At 34.9% G+C, this 19875-nt stretch overlaps 1 protein-coding gene across 8 annotated transcripts in view; it reads left to right on the top strand.

Annotated features, from left to right (window-relative positions):
- The window catches only part of Ncoa1 (nuclear receptor coactivator 1), a 238080-nt gene that overhangs the window by 154847 nt on the left and 63358 nt on the right, over positions 1-19875 (top strand). For all 8 annotated transcript variants that reach the window (XM_078029572.1, XM_078029574.1, XM_078029573.1 and 5 more), the window contains 4 exons: positions 1793-1970; positions 8562-8741; positions 10125-10220; positions 15731-15871. In XM_078029572.1, coding sequence (XP_077885698.1) covers positions 1793-1970; positions 8562-8741; positions 10125-10220; positions 15731-15871 — 595 coding nt within the window. The remainder of the gene's footprint in view (positions 1-1792; positions 1971-8561; positions 8742-10124; positions 10221-15730; positions 15872-19875) is intronic.

The following is a 19875-nucleotide window of genomic DNA, read 5'->3' as shown; positions in this document are numbered from 1 at the left end:
TTTAAGCTCATTCAAACTCTGGTTGAAAGGTTTTTCAATAGGTCAGTTTCAAAGATTTTAAACTGAGGAGAGAAGTTTTTTATGTGCCTTTTACATCGTTTTCAGCAACAAAATCAAAACTTTGGTAACATTTCTAAACTTCTGTTTTCACATATTATCTCTATAGCATAATGGTTTTTTGAAAAGCAGTTTATTTTTCATTTATTGTTGGAGTATAATCTTAATCCTAAAGTAAAATAATTGTGTTTATTTTTAGGGAACTATCTGTTAATTAGCATAATATCATTAATCGCTTATTATAGAAAAGGTTACATTTGGGAAACTTGCCTTTTATAAAAAGAAAATGAGTAGGCCTCAATATTGTTAGGCAGTTGTTTTAAGTGTTTTGCCACAAATAACAACAGACTCTTGTGTGATACAAGGATTTTAATGGTCATATTACATCCCAAATTTGGTAAACATTTCTGTTCTTTGAAGGTCTCATTTTTATTGCTTATACAATTCTGTAGCAAGTAAGCTGCAGCATATTGGAAATATATGGGAAGATTCTAAATAAGTAAACCGTTGTCAACCTCAGTATTCTGAATCTTCCCTCAGGATTCCAGGGTTGTGGCTATCTGAACTGAGTGAGGCATCAGTGTGTTTTTGTATATTTAGTGTGTTTTTGTATGTTAAGTGAGATTTCTTTGTGTTTTAGATTACAATACAAATAGAGGTTCTAGCTTTTCTCCTGCACCCCCTAGATATAGTGTACCTTCTGGGGCACTATGTTTCTTTTTGGAGTTCCCTGGCTCCATCTCAATGCTTAGGAGATCTCTGGGATTTGGTTCCTGTCCACTCTGCTGACTCTTCCTGTCACAGGCTTGCCCTGGGCTATCTACTGCAGCAGCTCCACACTGCTTAAGCCTTCCCTTTCTGTGCCACGATAGTCCTCTTCCCCTCTGCCCTGTGCCTTTTATAAGTTGGGTAGGGCTTTGTAAGGAACCTTTTGTTGCAAATTAGGTATCCTTCTTTATGCTCATAGAATATTTAGTGTGTATCTCTGCTACTGCATTTTTCACTGATATTTTATTGTATTTAATGCCTCTCTCTCACTGTACCACAAATCCCTTGAGGGCAGAAAACAGGCATTCACTAACACAGATTCTTATGATTGAATAAATGGGATAGTTACTTCATATCTACTACCTTAAAATTTCTTTCTTTCTTTTTTTTTTTTTTGGAGGCTTTCTGTCTTTGAGACAAGGTCTCACTAAGTTGCCAGGCTGATCTCAAACTCATGATCTTCCTGCTTAGCCTCTGAAATAGCTGGGATTATACACATGTGCCACCCAGCCTGTCTCATAAAATGTATTTCTAAGGAAGAAAGTTGACAGACTCATGACTCATTCTACTTGAAACATTCATGCCTACTAAAACATTAGCATATAGTCTGTTTAAAAATCCTGGCCCCCCTTTATCCTCTTAGCCCTATAGAAAAAATTGGGTTTATTTTTAGGGAAATATCTGCTAGGTAGCTTATTATCACCAGTCACTTATTATAGAAAAGGCCACAACTTGGGAAACTTCCCTTTTCTAAAAATAAAAATGAGTAGACTTCAATATTGTTAGGCAGTTATTTTGAGTGTTTTGTCACAAATAACAACAGGCTCCTGTGTATCCAAGGGATATCTTCAATCCCCCGCCTTTAACTTGACATATATATAGACAAAGAAATATATGTTTACTTTTCTGTTATCTTTTAACCTCCCCATCTCTTAATTCTTTTTTTTTTTTCTTTTTGGCTTTGCAGGCTTTGGATGGATTTTTCTTTGTTGTGAACTGTGAAGGGAGAATTGTATTTGTGTCAGAGAATGTGACCAGCTACTTGGGTTACAATCAGGAGGAATTAATGAATACCAGCGTCTACAGCATACTGCACGTGGGAGATCATGCAGAATTTGTCAAGAATCTGCTACCAAAATCCCTAGGTAGAAAGAAATTCATTTTTAAAAAGAGTACTAACTCTTCATAGCTTCTTTCTTCATAATATATATGATAATATGTGATTATTATAAAATCTATAACATATAATATTATATATTTTTATAGTATAAAATAATATATATTTAAAATATTTTAATACAATTTCAGCTTTTGACATGTGGAATAGCTGGTAAGAGAGCATGCATTGTCCTCCTCTGTTATTATTGTCTGTGTCCTCATGATCTTGGACAGTAGTGGGAGATAGAGCAGTTAGTGGCCTTGCCACAAGAAAATTCATTTTGTTTTCAGTTTTGATTATGTTCAGGAAGGGATATATGTCCCTTTCCCACTACCCTGCTGAAAGAAAAAGAAAAGAAAGACGAGGGTGGGGATATATTGCCATATTATATACCTGTTGAAATTGACATTTTTAGATGTAAGTACTTTGAACTCAGCAGTGCCAGGACTAATTGGATGACTCGTCCACTGCCAAGGATTCTAGCTAAGAGGATGGATAGGGTTGGTTTCCAGTTGCTGTTCCATTTATTAAACTGTATTTTGGGGCAGGGCTATATCCTTAGGAGTTAGGTGACTTTTACTAAATCTCTGAAGGCATGGATTGTGCAGAGAGAACTCTTCTCCTGCCCCACTTTTATTTTCCTTACAATGGATGGCCTAACAGTAGCCATTTGTTTATTTCTTAACATTTCAGGCTCCTACTTAAGCTTTCCAGCACTCAAGTTTAAATTACTTTTGGTGATTGAATTCCTATGTTTCTATCTGAGTGTTTCCAACAGTCAGTGTACATTTTGTTGACAAATGGGAAGTATATGGTATTTCCCATCATTTCTTTGTTTAACGAGCTCTGAAATAAGACCGGTTTCTTCACAGACAAATTAATCACACATCAGTTTTCCACATTGATGATACATGATGAAGCATCTGAATAGTAGAGTTGGGACTGTAACCAATATTTAGTATGGAAATTGAGGCAGGCAGATAGGGAAGTAAAACAATTTAATGTTCCCTTGACATCACTGTGGGTAATACTTAGATTTCTTTCCCTAGCACTGGACTCTAGATTTCTTTTGTTCTGATTTCCACAGATTTTAAAAAATACTGACATGTGGATTTAACTAAGATACTTCATTTTATTTTTATATTTCACAGAATCATTTCATTTTCTCATCTATGATAACAAGCTGTCTGTTGGGTTTAAGAACTTGCCTGGTTAGGAGAACTGAGGTCATGGAAAACAAAATTGATCTATCTTCTGCCTCCTGAAGAAGGGGCTTATTGTTTGTGGTAGGGCCAAACATTAATCTTCTCACCATGATTACTGTAGATCCGTGACTATTCAGGTTGCTCCCAATCACTGTCAAGGGGTAAATATAGAGGGCACATCATCTAAGAGCTAACCTGTTGGTAATGCTGCTCCTGGCCACATGCAGGATTCTTATTCTCAGCTGGCCTAACAGTCCTTGCCTTCTTCTCTGAGCAGCCTCCTTCCACAATAGGATGGTTGTGAGACTTCTGCTGCCAGGTACCTTTCTCTTATTCCCCTGGAGAATCAAAGAATGGAAATATGATGAAATAATACTCTTTGACTGCTTCTGCTACTGAGCACAGTAGACAAGAAGAGTAGCACAAGGTTAGAGTAGAGAGTAGATCACCGGGTGGCTAATCACCATTTGTTATCAAGGGAAAATTTTGAATAAAAAAGCCAGATTGTTTAAAAAATTTCTTTTTTAAATTTTTTAGTTGTAGATGGATATAATACCTATATTTCATCTATTTATTTTTATGTGGTGCTGAGGATCAAACCCAGTGCCTTATACATGATAGGCAAGCACTGTACCACTGAACTGCAATCACAGCTCTTAAAAATGCTTTTCAATTTGCCAATTTAGAAGATTTCAGTATCCAAAACCCACAGTTTTTGAGCCAAACGTGGTGGGGCTCACCTGTAATCCCAGCAAAACAGGAAGCTGATGAAGGATGATTGCAAGTTTGAGGCTAGTCTCAGCAATTTAGCAAGGCTCTATCTCAGACAACAACAAAAACAAAAATGGGTGGGGATGTAGTTGAATGGTAGAGTGCCCCTGGCTTCAATCTTCAGTTCTGGGGAAGGAAATAATCAATCCATGCTTTTTAAGATCAACATTAAAAAAAATTTTTGTAGTTATAGATGAACAGAATGCCTTTATTTTATTTGTTTATTTTATATGGTGCTAAGGATCAAGCCCAGTGCCTCCCACATGCTAGGCAAGCACTTTGCCACTGAGCTACCATCCCAGCCCCAGCACAACATTTTTTAAGTAAATAAATAAAATCTTAATACAGGGAGGCTAGCATACTGAGATTTTATCCTACAGGACAAATATGCACAGATGAGTATAAAAAGATTAGATTGTGAAAGGCCAAGATGTTAGTGAACACAGACTTATGTTTTAGTCAGCTTTCTCATTGCTATGGCTAAAGGACCTAACCAGCACAATTATAGAGGAAGAAGAGTTTATTTGAGGGCTCACAGTTTCAAAGGTCTTAGTTCAAAGAAGGCCAGCTCCATTTCTTGGGGCTCAAGGTGAGGCTGAACATCGCAGGAGAGGGTGGCAGAGGGAAGCAGCTCACATGAGGGTGATCAGGAAGCAGAGAGAGAGATTTCTCTCCAGATACAAATATCCAAATGCATGCCCAGTTCCCACCTCCTTTAGCCACAGGCTACCACTTCACTCCCTATCAGGGGATTAAATGACTGATTGGGTTAAGGCTCTCACAACCCAATCATTTATCCTCTGAACCTTCTTGCATTGTCTCACACGTGAGCTTTTGGGGGACACCACATCTAAACTATAACATTACCTGCAAATTTTTAATAAATTGAAAATTGAAGTTTGAAAAAATTTTAAATAGTTCTCATAAATTCATGGCATTTGTGTCTCAAGTGATGCAAAACATCACAGTGGCTAAGAGCACAGGCTTTTTGGTGTTAAACAGTAATGGTAGAGGGTAATGCATTACTCCTCTACTACCTACTAGCTATGTGACCTCAGACCAAACACCTGACCCCACTCCCTTATCCCCAGATCTCATCTAACAGAAAGGTTGAGGAATAAATGATGCTTAACATATTCCCTGGCTGAATTCCCTTTAAATTGATGCTGTTATTACTACTATTATTGGCTTTATCTAAGTGTTTGGAAGATTTTTATTTCATAAAATGATAGATCTATAGTAGATCCATAATGATGCATTATCCAAAACAACTTGGTATTTTAGATTAAGTTTTTAGCTTAGAAATTGATGTCACCAAAGGACAGTCTTTTCCTTTCATAATACATCCCTTCATCTGTTCCATTAAAATTGAGGTCTTTAAAAAAAAAAAAAAAAGATCACATTTAGTAGGAGAATTTAGTGCTCAGCTCTTTTTAAATTGTGGCCACTACTTCTGCCTTTTAACAAGGCTTTTGTTATTTGTTTTGTAACACTTTGTTTTAATTTACATTACCAGTTACCAGTGGTTTTTAATATTAGCAGTGGCATTATCCTTTTACAAGGAATCATGATGAGAAAAAGAAAGCAATTTCATAAAGATTAGGTAAACTGCTTTCCATCTGGATAAATTAAACTGAGTTTTGTCAGAGTTTATACCTCCTAAGTCTAGATCTATCCTTTTGATTCCATTTCACAGATAACACAGAGCTTTGTGTTGTGATGTTATTTTCTTTTTCAATACTTACTGTTTAAAAGATTTAGGTTCAAAAAAGTTATAAGCTATGTCAAGCAAATTAATTTGGACAACTTAAAAGAAATGTAATTAATATTATAAAATACAGGGGTTCTATTTTTTATTTTATTTATTTATTTTTGGTACTATTTAACCCCGGAGCACTTTACAACTGAGCTGCATCTCCAGCCCTTTTTATTTTTTATTTGAGACAGGGTCTTGCTGAGTTGCACCAATGTGCCTGGCTTTTAAAGCATAGATCTAGAAAAGTCATGTAAAATATTTATCACCATATATTGGAGGGGGTCTATAAGTTTGGAAGTGATCTTGATAATAATAATTATTATTATTATTATTATTATTATTGCTTTAAGAAGATATGAGCCAGGCTCAGCGGTGCACAACTATAATCCCAGCAATTTGGGAAGCTGAGGTAGGAATATTGCAAGTTTAAGGCCAGCCTCAACAACTTAGTGAGAGCCTAAGTAACTTAGTGAGACCCTGTATCAAAAAATAAAATAAAAAGGGCTGAATAAAAAGGGCTGGGTATGTAGCTCAGTAGTAAAGTACCCCTGGGTTAAATTCCCAGTACCAAAATTAGAAATTAAAAAAAGAAGATATGATAGTTCATGTTTCCCTTTTTCACTGCTGTGACCCAACCAGACCAATCATAGAGGAGGAGTTGTTTATTTAGGGGCTCATGGTTTCAGAGGTCTTAGTCCATAAAAGGCCAGCTCCAAGGTGAGACAGAACATCATGGCAGAAGAGTGTGGCAGAGGGAAGCAGTTGGCATGATGATCAGTAAGCAGAGAGAGACTCCACTCTTCCAATACAAATATATAGTCCAAAACCACGTTTCCAATTCCCACCTCCTCCAGCCACACCCTACCACTTAAGTTACCATTCATTTATCCCCAATCAGGGGATTAATTCACTCATTGGGTTAAGACTCTTAGTACCCAATCATTTCTCCTCTGAACCTTCTTGCATTGTCTCACACGTGAGCTTTTGGGGGACACCTCACATCCAAACCATAACAGTTGACATATAAATTGTTAACAACATTACTTTAGTTGTGATCATTTCTCAAGATTTTTAAAACCTTTCTAAAAGTCTTATGCTTTTTTTTATAATGTAATAGGTTATGAGATTAAGGAAGTACATTCTCCTCTCTGATACCATCTGTTCTTCTCTTGGATCCTTATGTTCCCCTTACTCTGAGCCTCCTTTCCACCCTTTATTTTTACTCTACCCTCTTTCTTTTTACCTCAACTAAATGGAATTTGATGTTTAACTTAATCTAGCAACATTTATCAAGTAGCTTTCTTTTCAAATACCATTAGTAAGTTAAAACTTCCCCTTGTGACTAAATAGATATGGGTAAATGTTATTCAAACCAGTGTCAAAAACTTAAAATTGCTTTTTATCACTAATTCCTAAGAATTAGAGAACTTGAAAGAGTTTATTCAGTTGCATGAGCACTCTTAAAAAAATCACTATGTTAGTTTTACATTAATTTTATTCCATATTTCACTATATGTTCTTCAGAAGTGGGAGAGAAAAGGACCTGGCCAGAAATCCTATACAAGTAAATCAGACATGCATGTAAAATGGCATCCATAGCTCTTTCTTTTTTTACCATTGTTTCCTCAATGGAATAGAAACTTTATTTCTTTTTAAAAAGAGGTAGTATGTGTTTATAGTAATTGAGGACCTGAAATAATAGTTTCTATTTAAAAAAAACTGGTTTAATATTTGACTTATAGTATCAAATGGTCTTAGGTGTTTTATTATTGAATTTTACAGTATAAATGAGACATAATGTGATGGATGCCTTTATTTTTAAAGATGAAGCAACTGGAAATCAAAGATTAATTAACCCAAACCTCACAGCTAGCAGAACCCAAGATTCTTTACTCCAGTATAGGTTTGTTTCTATGCTTTCCTCTAATAGTTGCAGAGTGATGAGATGGAAAAAAGAAAGTGGGTCAATGGAGAGTGTAAGGTAAGAAAACAGGCAGGGATGGTGAGAAAGCATCCGTATCAACCCTTCCACCACCTCATGACCTCCTTGGTTTGACTATGACATTGTGACTGGAAATCATGGCCATTCACACAGTGATTCCTACTTGAAATGCACAGACCCTTTTTCTATAACTGAATTCAATTTTTTTATACTGAATCAGATACCATGACTTTTTTTAAGTAATTTTTATTTTTTAGTTTTTGGTGGACATAACATCTTTATTTTTTTATTTTTTATGTGGTGCTGAGGATCCAACCCAGCACCCCGCGCGTGCGCTACTGCTTGAGCCACATCCCCAGCCCCAATCTTTCTTTTTTGTATAATTTATTATCTATTGAAAGCAAGGCATTGTAGCATATGAACTGTGCTAGTTAAATTAATAAAATATAAACAAAATGGTTTTAAGAAACCAACATGCGGGCTGGGGTTGTAGCTCAGTGGTAGAGCGCTTGCCTAACACATACGAAACCCTGGGTTTGATCCTCAGCACCAATAAAAAATAAATTAATTAAATAAAAAGGTATTGTGTCCATCTACAACTAAAAAAATAATCTGCTATAACATTCTGAGCAAAATAATAATTTTGAATTTGTCTTAATATATTAGAGTATTTGAGGGAGGGAGATCCTATATATTTTCTTGGGAAATGTTATGATTTTTAACTGGTAGATACTTAGGTTTCCCGAGAAACATAAGTACCCTCTTGCCTTAGGATATTGTTAGATCTGAAGTGATCTGTCTTTTATTAGTTATCTAATTGACCGAATGCCTTGAAGTATATCTTTTGTATCTTTGGAGTTTGTACTTTTTTCACAAGCACATATATCAATTTTCCTTCCCCAGTAAATGGAGTTCCTTGGCCTCAAGAGGCAACACGCCGAAATAGCCATACTTTTAACTGCAGGATGCTAATTCACCCTCCAGATGAGCCAGGTACTGAGAACCAAGAAGCCTGCCAACGGTATGAAGTAATGCAGTGTTTCACTGTGTCACAGCCAAAATCGATTCAAGAAGATGGAGAAGGTAAAGAATAGAGTGATTTTAAAATGTTTGGTTTTTCTGTGACTTGAAAGGACAGGGAAGGAATTAATTATGAACTGCCTTCTTCAGATATTATTTTTGTATACTGTATTATCTATTGCAGTAATTCAGTTTGCTATTTATTTCTTTTCTTTCTTTCTTTCTTTTTTTTTTTTTTTTGGTACCAGGGAGTGCTTAACCACTAAGCCACATCCCCACACCCTTTAAAGTATTTTATTTAGAAACAGGATCTTAATAAGTTGCTTAGGGCATCACTAAGTTGCTGACACTGGTTTTGAACTGCCTCAGCCTCCTGAGCTGCTAGAATTTTAGACATGTGCCGCCATGCCCAGCTGCTATGTATTTCTTAATATTTAAAAAAAATTACTAACATCTAGAATCACCCCTTTAACATGCCTCCAAATTCTCAGCTATAAGGTGACGCACTAAAATGTCAAGTAATTTAAACCAACTTACTCTCAAGAAATAAGAGCTGTAACTAACTGTTGTCAGTTGGAAATGTACCACAGCTATTGAACAGCTCAGATTTTTAGAAAATTTCAAGTTTAGAATGTAGGGAACATTAAAGCATAGAATAGATATTTTTCAGGCTATGAAAGATAATTTATAAGTAGAAGGCTTGTGATTAGATGAAAATGTTGCTGAAGCTCTAATATGAACATGTTATTGGTATGGACTTAAATATGTGACAGTGGATAACTCTTCCATGTACACTTAGACTGAGCTAAGTTTAGGAACTGGAGTAAGGACCAAGAAAGGGAGCCAAAATTTAAGAATGGGACTTAAAAAAAAAATTTTGTATCCTAAAAACAGTTATCTGTCAGAAAAATAATACTTCTCTAGAAGTAAAGGTTGTTTTCACATGTAATAATTATCTTCCTGGTGATTATCAGAATACTTTTTTGTTACCCTAAAGTACTGATGGGTTCAGGAAATTGACTAAAAAAGTATACTTTAAAACACAAAGTGTTACGAGCTCAGGATGTAGCTCAGGGGTAGAGCAACTGCTTAGCATGTGCAAAAGCCTTGGATTTAATCCTCAGCACCAAAAAACAAAACATGGTGCTGCTTAAATCTAACCAAAATTAGTACTTCCAATTGTTATCATCCAAATACATGAGATGTATTTGTTTCTACTTTATGTAAGAGCATTCCATGGGAAGGAATATTTTATTTTAACTTTCTTCTAACGAGAGCTGCCAGTTTCTGGTTGCTAGAAACTTTAGTATACTCTTAGACCAAAGAGATTACAAATATTATGTCAAATCTTGTAATACATATTGTTTTTATAAAAATCTTTAACATCAGATAGTTATAAACCATTGTCTCTACCTTCTTTCCTCAATTTCTCCTTTTTTTGGACAGATTTCCAGTCATGTTTGATTTGTATTGCACGGAGATTACCTCGGCCTCCAGCTATTACGGGTGTAGAATCGTTTATGACAAAGCAAGATACTACAGGTACTTACTATAAAGTTCAGAATGTTCCAGAGGTATTAATCATATGATTCTGCCCTTAAAACTGATTATATTCAAAATGTTATATCCTCCTGTTCTGTGATATTCAGCCTTTGCTCTCTGTGTCTTATACAGAAAATATTTTGAATAGTCTTCTTGATATTGTGCATTTTAGATGCTATCATCATTGTCATAAAACAGGGTGCTGGAGAGAACAATATTTACTTAACTATTCATGTGCCTATATTTGGTTATAATTTTTTTACAGTTATGGAAAAATGTTCAAAGAAATTTTGAAACAGTAGATACATAAATATATGTAGATATTCATAAATATATTTACAAAGTGGTATGCATATAGTGGTTTTAATATTATGCTTAAATGTATATACTATTTCTCTTTTTTCTTTAAATTTATTTGGCACGTACTGATTGAGTTCTGAGTAGCTGTCACTATGTATGATTGCTCATGGTGTATATGGTTGAGCAAAAATCAATGATGTAATTATATATTGTGGTATGTTTTATGATGATAAGTGTGGAAGGTGGTGTAAAGGAGGATCTGCTTTAAAATCAGCGGCTCTAAAAAGCCTGTCTGAGGCTCAAACTGATATTGAGCCCTTGGGTCCCAAAGGATAAAGTAATGCCAGCTGTCCAAGTGTGGGTGTTGGAAGGGGACATTGAGGAAGGGTCTTAGTGCAGAGTGAGTACTCCTCATTGAGGAAACAGCTGAAAATGCCCTAAGACAAATAAAGTAGAGAGGTGTGTTGGAAGAACTAACAGAAGGGCAACAGAGATGCAAAGTGGGTAATGAGGAGAGTCCCTGAAAATAAGCCCTTCTATATATATATATATATATATATATATATATATATATATATATATATATATATATTTTAGTTTTCTGCAGACACAACATCTTTATTTGTATGTGGTGCTGAGGATCGAACCCAGCGCCACGCACATGCCATGTGAGCAGGCTACCACTTGAGCCACATCCCCAGCCCCTAAGCCCTTCTTTTTAAACTCTGACTTTAATTTGCTTTTTAGTGAGAAATTTCTATTGTTGGGGGCTGGGGTTGTGGCTCAGTGGTAGAGCGCTCGCCTAGCATGTGCGAGACACTGAGTTTGATCCTCAGCACCACATAAAAATAAATAAAATAAAGGTATTGTGTCCAACTACAACTAAAAAAATTTTAAAAATTGCTATTGTTATTTGTAATTCCTATACATTTGTCCTAAATTGATTAATTTTATCTTCATCCTAACACTTCAGGTGTTCATGCTTTTACATCAATCAGAGTTAAATCTCTATTACTCACCTAATTTTAATATATAGGTAAATAATGGGAGATATACATTTGAGTAAAATGTGATTTTTTTTTGCTCTTTTTTAAATTTGTTTTAATTAGTTACACATGACACTACAATGATCTTGACATATCATACATTTGAATCAGATGGGGTATAATTTCTCATTTTTCTGAATGTACAGGTACCAGAATCACATTGGTCATGCGGTCACATATATACCCACAGCAATAATGATGTCTGTTTTATTCTGCTGTCCTTCCTTTCCCCCCTCCCCTCCCCTCCCCTCCCATCACTTCTCTCTACCCAATCAAATGTGACACACTCCTTTTTTTTTTTCTTTTTCCTCACTTCATCATACATGTATTCTGTATAACAATGAGGGTCTCCTTCCATCTTCCGTGCAATTCCTCTTCTCCCTCCCTTTCGCTCCCACCTCTCTTCCTTATTTAGTGATAATCTTCTCATGCTCTTCCTCCCTACCCCATTTTGAGTCACCCCCCTTATATCAGAGAAGACATTTGGCATTTGTTTTTTAGCGATTGGCTAACTTCACTTAGCATAATCTGCTCTAATGCCATCCATTTCCCTGCAAATGCCATGATCTTATTATTTTTTAGTGATGAGTAATATTCCATTGTGTATATATGCCATGTTTTTTTTATCCATTCATCCATTGAAGGGCATCTTGATTGGGTTCCACAGTCTAGCTATTGTGAATTGTGCTGCTATAAACATTGATGTGGCTGTTTCCCTGTAGTATTTTGACTAAATAAATGACATAGATTTTAGCTAAAAAAAAAAAAAAGAAGATAATCAGTTGTCTTTTGACTAAATAAAATGTGATTTAAAAAAAAAACACTTCTATTGAATTTTATTCTTTGTTGAAATTCAGTTTTAATTAAGTGAATTTTTTTACTTATGTCATTATTTACATGATGTTTATGTTTAATAAATATTTTAGTTCCTAAAATCTAATATTCTTGTGTTATATGCTTGGTTTTAGTTTTTGAAAAATAAGCTCCCAGCTGCTTTGCTTGTGTGTGCGTGATGCTGGGGACTGCACTCAGTGGTGCTTTACCAGTGAGCAACACCCCAGCCCTTTTTAATTTTTATTTGAGTCAGGGTCTTATAAGTTGCCAAGGCTGACCTCTGACTTGCAATTCTTCCACCTCAGCTTCCTATGTTGCGGAAATTACAGGCATGTACCACCATGCCCAGCTCCAACTGCTTTTCCTAAAGAGTGGGTATGGATAAATTAGCACAGTTAATAGAAAATGGTAAGGAGAATGTTTATGAGCTTGGAGAGACAGCACCTGAAGATAGTAGTTAATAATTATCACACTTTCCTTCATTCCCTTTTTGAGTCTACCATGATTCGTGTTGCTTTCCATTTTTTACCAGTGAACAGCACTGGAAAAATAAATGAACCCGTAGTAAAACCAGAAATATTTTATATGAAGAAGAAATAAGAGTTCACTGAAAATCAAAAGCTGGTCTTTTGTGTCAATATCTGGTTAATATAAAAAGAAACCAAATAAGGGCTTTATGAGATAGCAGAATGAAAACTCGTTGGAAAGGGTGACTGTCAGACTGCAGAATAAATGCCAGAAATGAGAGAGGCCTGAAATTTCAGAAGATAATTTAGGAGCAGTCTACTTTAGCTTTTCCTCATATTACATTTCTAATTAATTAAATCCTAAATTGGATCATTTTAAAGAATGCATTTTCCCATGGGAACAATGTTAATAATACTGATAGTTTTGTTTCTAAGGACCAAAAATTAAAGTTTCAGCTATACCTGACAGTATGCATAAATATATAAAATTAACAATGATCATTTTAAATAAAAATATTAACCTCTAGGCCATAAATAATTTTGATACAGAGGGAACCTCAAAGACTACAGAATCTAGCTTATTCATTTTATGAATGAAGAAATGATAACTGATTACTGGAATTAGAAATCTTTACCCTGATTTATAGAATTCTTCTTTTATATTATATTGCCTTCTACTATTGAAAGAGTCATCGTTGTGCTGTACACACTTGTACAAAGATACCAGAGGAATATAAAATATACCTAAAGTGTAAAACTAACATTTTATCATAGAATTGACTTTGCCAAAAATAATAACAAACTAAAATAATTATTCAATAATTACTTTCTTAAATTTCAGTAATGTGCTTTTAACTCTGCATGGGGTAATCCATGTCCCTTAAAAAGAAAAAGAAAAAAGCCTCCTACCAGAAAATGTTGAAGAGTGGTTTTTTTGTTGTTGTTTTCCATTTGGTTGGTTGGTGGTTATTGGTTAAGTTTTCCTCCGACAAGCAGAAGTATTCTAAATCAAGCTATTCATGATTCTCCTCTAAAGTAGTCATTGCATTACCCCATCATTTAGTACCATTACTGACAACTTAATCACTTCTTCCACTGTAGTCCCACAATTCCAGTCTTTCTTCCTGTCTCCTGGGCCAACTTTGACATAAAAACATAGACACAAGTCTGGGGTTGTGGCTCAGCAGTAGAGCACTTGCCTAGCAGATGTGAGGCACTGGATTTTATCTTCAGCACCTTCATATAAATAAATAAAATATAAAGATATTGTGTCCATCTATAACTAAATGTATTTTTTAAAAAAGGAATTAGTTAAGGGACTGGGGTTGTGGCTCAGTGGTAGAGTACTTGCCTTGCGTGTGTGAGGCATTGGGTTTGACTCTTGGCACTGCATATAAATAAATGAATAAAATAAAAATCTGTCAACAGCTAAAAAAAAATTTTTTTTAAAAAAAAAAAGGAATTAGTTAATTGGGAAGGCACACATAGTGTAATAGATCTGAGTTGATTGTATGGGGAAAAGGAAGATGGGTAAAACACAATCCGGCATTCACAGAGAAAATATTAATGGTGAATAAAGATGAAAAATACTCGACAATATTAGTAAATTGAGGAAATTCAAATTTAGGTCACAATGAGATACCATTTTTCACCTACTAATTTGAAAAATAAAGGTACCTGGCAATACCAAGTCATGGAAAGGATGTTAGATTAGCAGTAAATTTTTTGGTGATGGAGATTAAACTTGGAACTTCATACATGCTAAGCACAAGCTCTGCCACTGAGCTACTTCCCAGCCCCAACAATAACTCTGAAACATTGCTGGTAGGTACAGGTTTCTGAAAAGTAGTTTTAAGTTAGTGTTATAAAGAACATTTGAAAAACCTGCAGCCCAGTTCTAGTCCTACCCTAGAGAAATTCTCACATATATGTACCATGGTACATGTGAAAGATGTTCATAGCAACATTGATTGAAATGGCAAAAAAACTGGGACCACTTTAGATGCCTATTCATAAGGGAAATAAAGACAGAGGGGAATGGGACAAAGGCAGAATGTGCGCATAATGGAGTGATATTAGTAATGTCAAGTTCTGAAGTTGGATGGTAGGTTTACATACTAGGTTATGTAATATAATTTCTAATTTAAATATATTTAACCTATATTATTTTGTGTGAATATAAGATTGTATAAAATATATGATAAAACAGATCTGAAGAATCACAAACTAGATTAACTGGCCCCTGACTGACGAATAACTAATAAATTCTCTCATAACCACATGGAAAATTTGATCACATATGGCAACAACAGCAGATTACCACTGGCTTTTATAAAACAGTACGCTCTGTGTGTATAATGCCTAGCACATCTTAATGTTTTCACTTATTTTCTTTTTCTAATTTGACTTCTGTTGCCTCGGTCTTTGTTTAGATCAGTGTTGCCTATAGCCCTTTCTACCTAGAAAGGGAAAAACTTGCTTACTTTCTAGTATTCTTTTCATCACTGCCTCTCTTTCCCAAATCAGCATATAAAAGGCCAAATCGAAGAGCAAGCCAGAGAAGTTTGAACTGCATTAGTCTCAGCAACTTCAGGTCATTATGATATAGCTGTAATATTCAGCTGGAACTGAATTTTAGGTTGTACTATACTAGTGTATAACATGCTTTAAAACCAAAGCAATTCTTCATCAAATCCCTAATATATTATATTACCATATGTAATAAAAATTAATAGTGATTTTAAAGCTTTTGTCTGTCAAGCATTGGAGAGAGTATATTCCTTAGATGCAGTTTTTAGTTTTGAAATCTGAAAGATTTGTATTAAGAGGCTATCAGAAATGTAAACTTTTATTCTTTACGTAGGTAAAATCATCTCTATCGATACTAGTTCTCTGAGAGCTGCTGGCAGAACTGGCTGGGAAGATTTAGTGAGAAAATGCATTTATGCATTTTTCCAACCTCAGGGCAGAGAGCCATCTTATGCCAGACAACTGTTTCAAGAAGGTAAAGTTTTCTCTCAATTATTTTCAGTAATCTTGCTCTTTATTAATATTGAATAGTTTGTGTAGAACTTATGGCTTGATAAGTATTTTCTCCAAATTATAGTTTCTGTAACAATCAGTTGTAGGAAAGGAAGAAATGGGTAAGCAAAGTAACTCATGAGTGGATCCTGAAATTTCAGGATGCACATTCTAAAGAACAGGATGTCATGTGGTGGTCACTCACTCATTCATTTGTTCATTCATTCAGCAGACATATATCAAATTTCTAACATGCATAGAACATTGTGTGATAAGGCACCAGAGATACAGTGGTGACTAAGAATCAGGGTTTTACCTTTAAGCAACTCAGAATGTATTAGGAAAATATATGACAGCTCTAAAAATCAGTGTGACATATAATAGCGGTATATCCAAAGAAAAAATTAATTCTGACTTGGAGAATCAAGGATGAACTCAGAAAGGAAGTGATATTTTTGTCTGGCTCTTAAACATCATTCCCAAGAGAGAAGCATGCCAGAGAGCTTTTAGATATGGAGATCAGTACTGTGCATGTTAACTTCATGACTGTTGAAGCACCTGTATCTCCTGAAGAAGGTTGAAGTTCCAAGTCAAAAACTATGTCCTATAAAATTACTACCTCTTGAATAGCTACTGTCTTAGTAAATTCTTGGGAATGTAAAAAAAGCATATTCCTTATCCTGAAGGAATTAAATAGTACTATAAGATAGGTAGGGAAATTATTTGAGAATTAAGGTCAGAAAGTTCACAGAGATTCAGAATTAAGGGATTTTGATGTACTTCTAAAATAATGCTGTGTAATTTTGGCAGCCTAATTAATATTCCTTTTCCAATATAATTTATTCTGTAACCTTGATTTAGCCTCTTTCTATGGCTACCTAATTCAAGATTACAGAATAAATTAAAGTATGTGACTTTCCTGAAGAAAAATTTAAAATTTTTTCCTTGTTGTTATCTTTTTAATTTTAACATTTCCCTCATAGCATTAGATTTGCTCAGTTTACAGATGATTTTTCCATTCATTACATTTTAGGTCAATTGCTTCCTAATAAAATATGGAAGTAGCTTGATTTTTTTTTTTCTTGGATCCATCTATATAAATTTCACAATCCTGGTTACTTCTTCCTACTGATCATTGGCCTCCAGTGGGCCTTACTAAGCTCATGCTACCCCACAGAGTTGTATTTCACCAAGTAGATCCAAGAATCTGTACTTTGTTAAAGTTCTCTAGGCAATCCCAGAGTGTAGCCAGGTTTGGAAACCATTATAATAATTAACTAAAACCATCCACCAGGTGCAAACTTTGTGATATCCTCTACCCAGAGTGGCATTTGACTTTTACATAGTCTTCACTCACTGCCTAACACACTGATGTACTTTGTTGGTCTCTTTGACTTTTGCTTTAAATTAGGCCATCCGAGGCTTTACTTAAAAGATTTAATTTTATTTGCCTATAATTTATATAAATTTCCTACAAGAAGTCCAGATTATTATTTCATTGCCCAAATGACTGGGCTCCCCATAGATAAAATTGAGCCATACTATAAGATACATATTTCTAAACCATTAGAATTCTCTATAAAACAGATTGATTAAAGGAACTAATCTCTCATTAACATATGAATTGAAACAATTTAGAGGCAAATGTAAAGAATATAAACAATCCAATACCACTTCCCCTGTAGTTGTTTCTTTATGTCTTCTCCATCAACTTTTTTAGACAATGAATTCTAAATTAGAAAATGAATTCTAAATTCATTTTTAGAAATGACTTGTGTTGCCTTAGAGTTAAGATATCCAGTTTACATGATTCTGATTGTAGTACTTTGGAGATTCTGGATATTTTGCCAAACAGCTTTCATGGATGGAGCACATCCTTTTCTGATATTTTATGATCAGCACTATGCAGACTGGTCGGAGAAATGTGGTCCCTGGAACACTTACGTGAGAATCACCCATTAAGTATATTGACCTGTTGAATTAAAATCTCAGATGAAGGCTTAGTTATCTTAGCCAGCCTCAAGTATAATACTTAAGTTTAATAACCATTGATTCCTTAAGAATGGAGAAAGGTATAATTTGCATTTTCAGCTTTCTTTCTGCCTCCTTCACTTAGGGACAATATGAAATGAATGAGACATACTCCTGTTAACAATGTTTGTTATCAAAAAGACAAAAGAAGCTGGGCATGGTGGCACACATGCTTATAATTGCAGCTACTCAGGAGGCTGAGGCAGGAGGATCGCAAGTTCAAAGCCAACTTCAACAACTTAGTGAGGCCCTAAGCAACTTAGCAAAACCCTGTCTCAAAAGAAGAAAAGGATTGGGAATGTGGTTCAGCAGTTGAATATCCCTGGGTTCAATTTCTGGTATCAAAAAAAAAGAATGAAAGATAACAAGCGATGATGAGAATGTGGGAAAAAGAGACCCCTTGCATGCTTTCAATCAGAATGTAAATTAGTTAAAGCTGTTATGGAAAAACAGTATGACAGTTTCTTAAAAAATTAAAAATAGAACTAACAGATGACCCAGGAATCCCACCCCTGGGTATGCATTCAAAGGAAATTGAGTCAGTATGTTGAACAGACATCTGCATTCCCATGTTTATTACAGTAATATTCAGTATAATAGCCGAGATATGGAAACAATCTCAGGCGTTTAACAAATGAATGAATGGAAAATGCAATATATATTCACAATGGAATATTGTTCAGCCATAAAAAAGAAGGAAATACTGTCATTTGTGACAACATGAATCAACCTGGAGATCGTTAAGTACTATAATTGAGGCTCAGAAAGACAAATACCACATGATCTCACTCATTTGTGAAATATAAAATAGTTTATCTCCAAGAAATAGAGAGTAGAATGGTAGTTACCAAAGGCTGGGTGTTTGACAGAGGCAAGAGGAGTTATTGAGGTGATGTTGATTAAGGATTATAGTTAGATAGAAGACGTTTAAGACATCTATTTCATAGTATAGTGATTATAATTAATGATAGTGTATTCTTAAGGAATACTGGGAGAATAGATGTTAGACCTTCTCATCACAAAAATGATAACCATATCAGGTTAATTAGCTAGATTTAATTATCCACAATGAATATGTATTCAAAGCATCATACAGAATAGATAAAGAAGATCATCTGTCAATTTAAATAAGTAAATAAATTGGAAAAAGAGTGAAACAAATTATGACACTATATTCTTGATTTCACATAAAACTTTATAGTGATTGATATTTAGGCAAGAAATATTTGTCCTCCATCTGTCATCATTTTCTTGCCCCATTAACTTACTCTTTGAAAGCAGCAACTGGTGTAAAATCTTAATATGCATTAAAAATTTTAGTTCTTAGCTTAGTTTTTCAGCTTCTTTTGGCAGAGACAACTCAAAAAGTGGTTTTAAGGGCCATTTACTATTTTCCTCAGTCAAATTTGGAAATGCATTATAGTCATGTAAGAATACTTGGATGCTGGGGCTGGGGCTCAGTGGCAGAGCGCTTGCCTTATACAAGTTTGATCCTCAGCATCACATAAAAATCAATAAATGAAATAAAGATTTTTTTAAAGAATATTGGGAGCACTTTACATGAACTAGATTACACATGTGGTTCTCCATTGAGACTGGGGAAGTGGTATTAGGATTGCTTGAAGAACTGTTTAAAACTAGGAGGAGTTCCATGCAATTGGAGTTAATTTGGAAAAAGTTCCGAAGTTCTGTTCAGTTCAGAAACATTGCTTTAAAAGAGTCTGGGTTAGAATGCTTCCCAAGGTATTTGGCCCTGCCCCCACACTACTAAATAAACTTTGTTACTAAGACTTATTTTCCACAGAATACTTTTTTTCCTGTAGCACAATCTATCTGCAGGTTTGGAGAGTGCTGGTCATGGGAAATATGGACTATATGATGGGCTATATAATCTACAAACTAGTTTTATGAAAGTTTTGTTTACCTACTTATAGTGATGTAATAGAGCATCATTTC

The sequence above is a fragment of the Ictidomys tridecemlineatus genome, chromosome 12 (genome assembly GCF_052094955.1).
Source record: "Ictidomys tridecemlineatus isolate mIctTri1 chromosome 12, mIctTri1.hap1, whole genome shotgun sequence".
NCBI classification, from domain to species: domain Eukaryota; kingdom Metazoa; phylum Chordata; class Mammalia; order Rodentia; family Sciuridae; genus Ictidomys; species Ictidomys tridecemlineatus.
The sequence above is the reverse complement of the archived record's forward strand: the minus strand, read 5'-3'. Positions and strand labels throughout refer to the sequence as shown.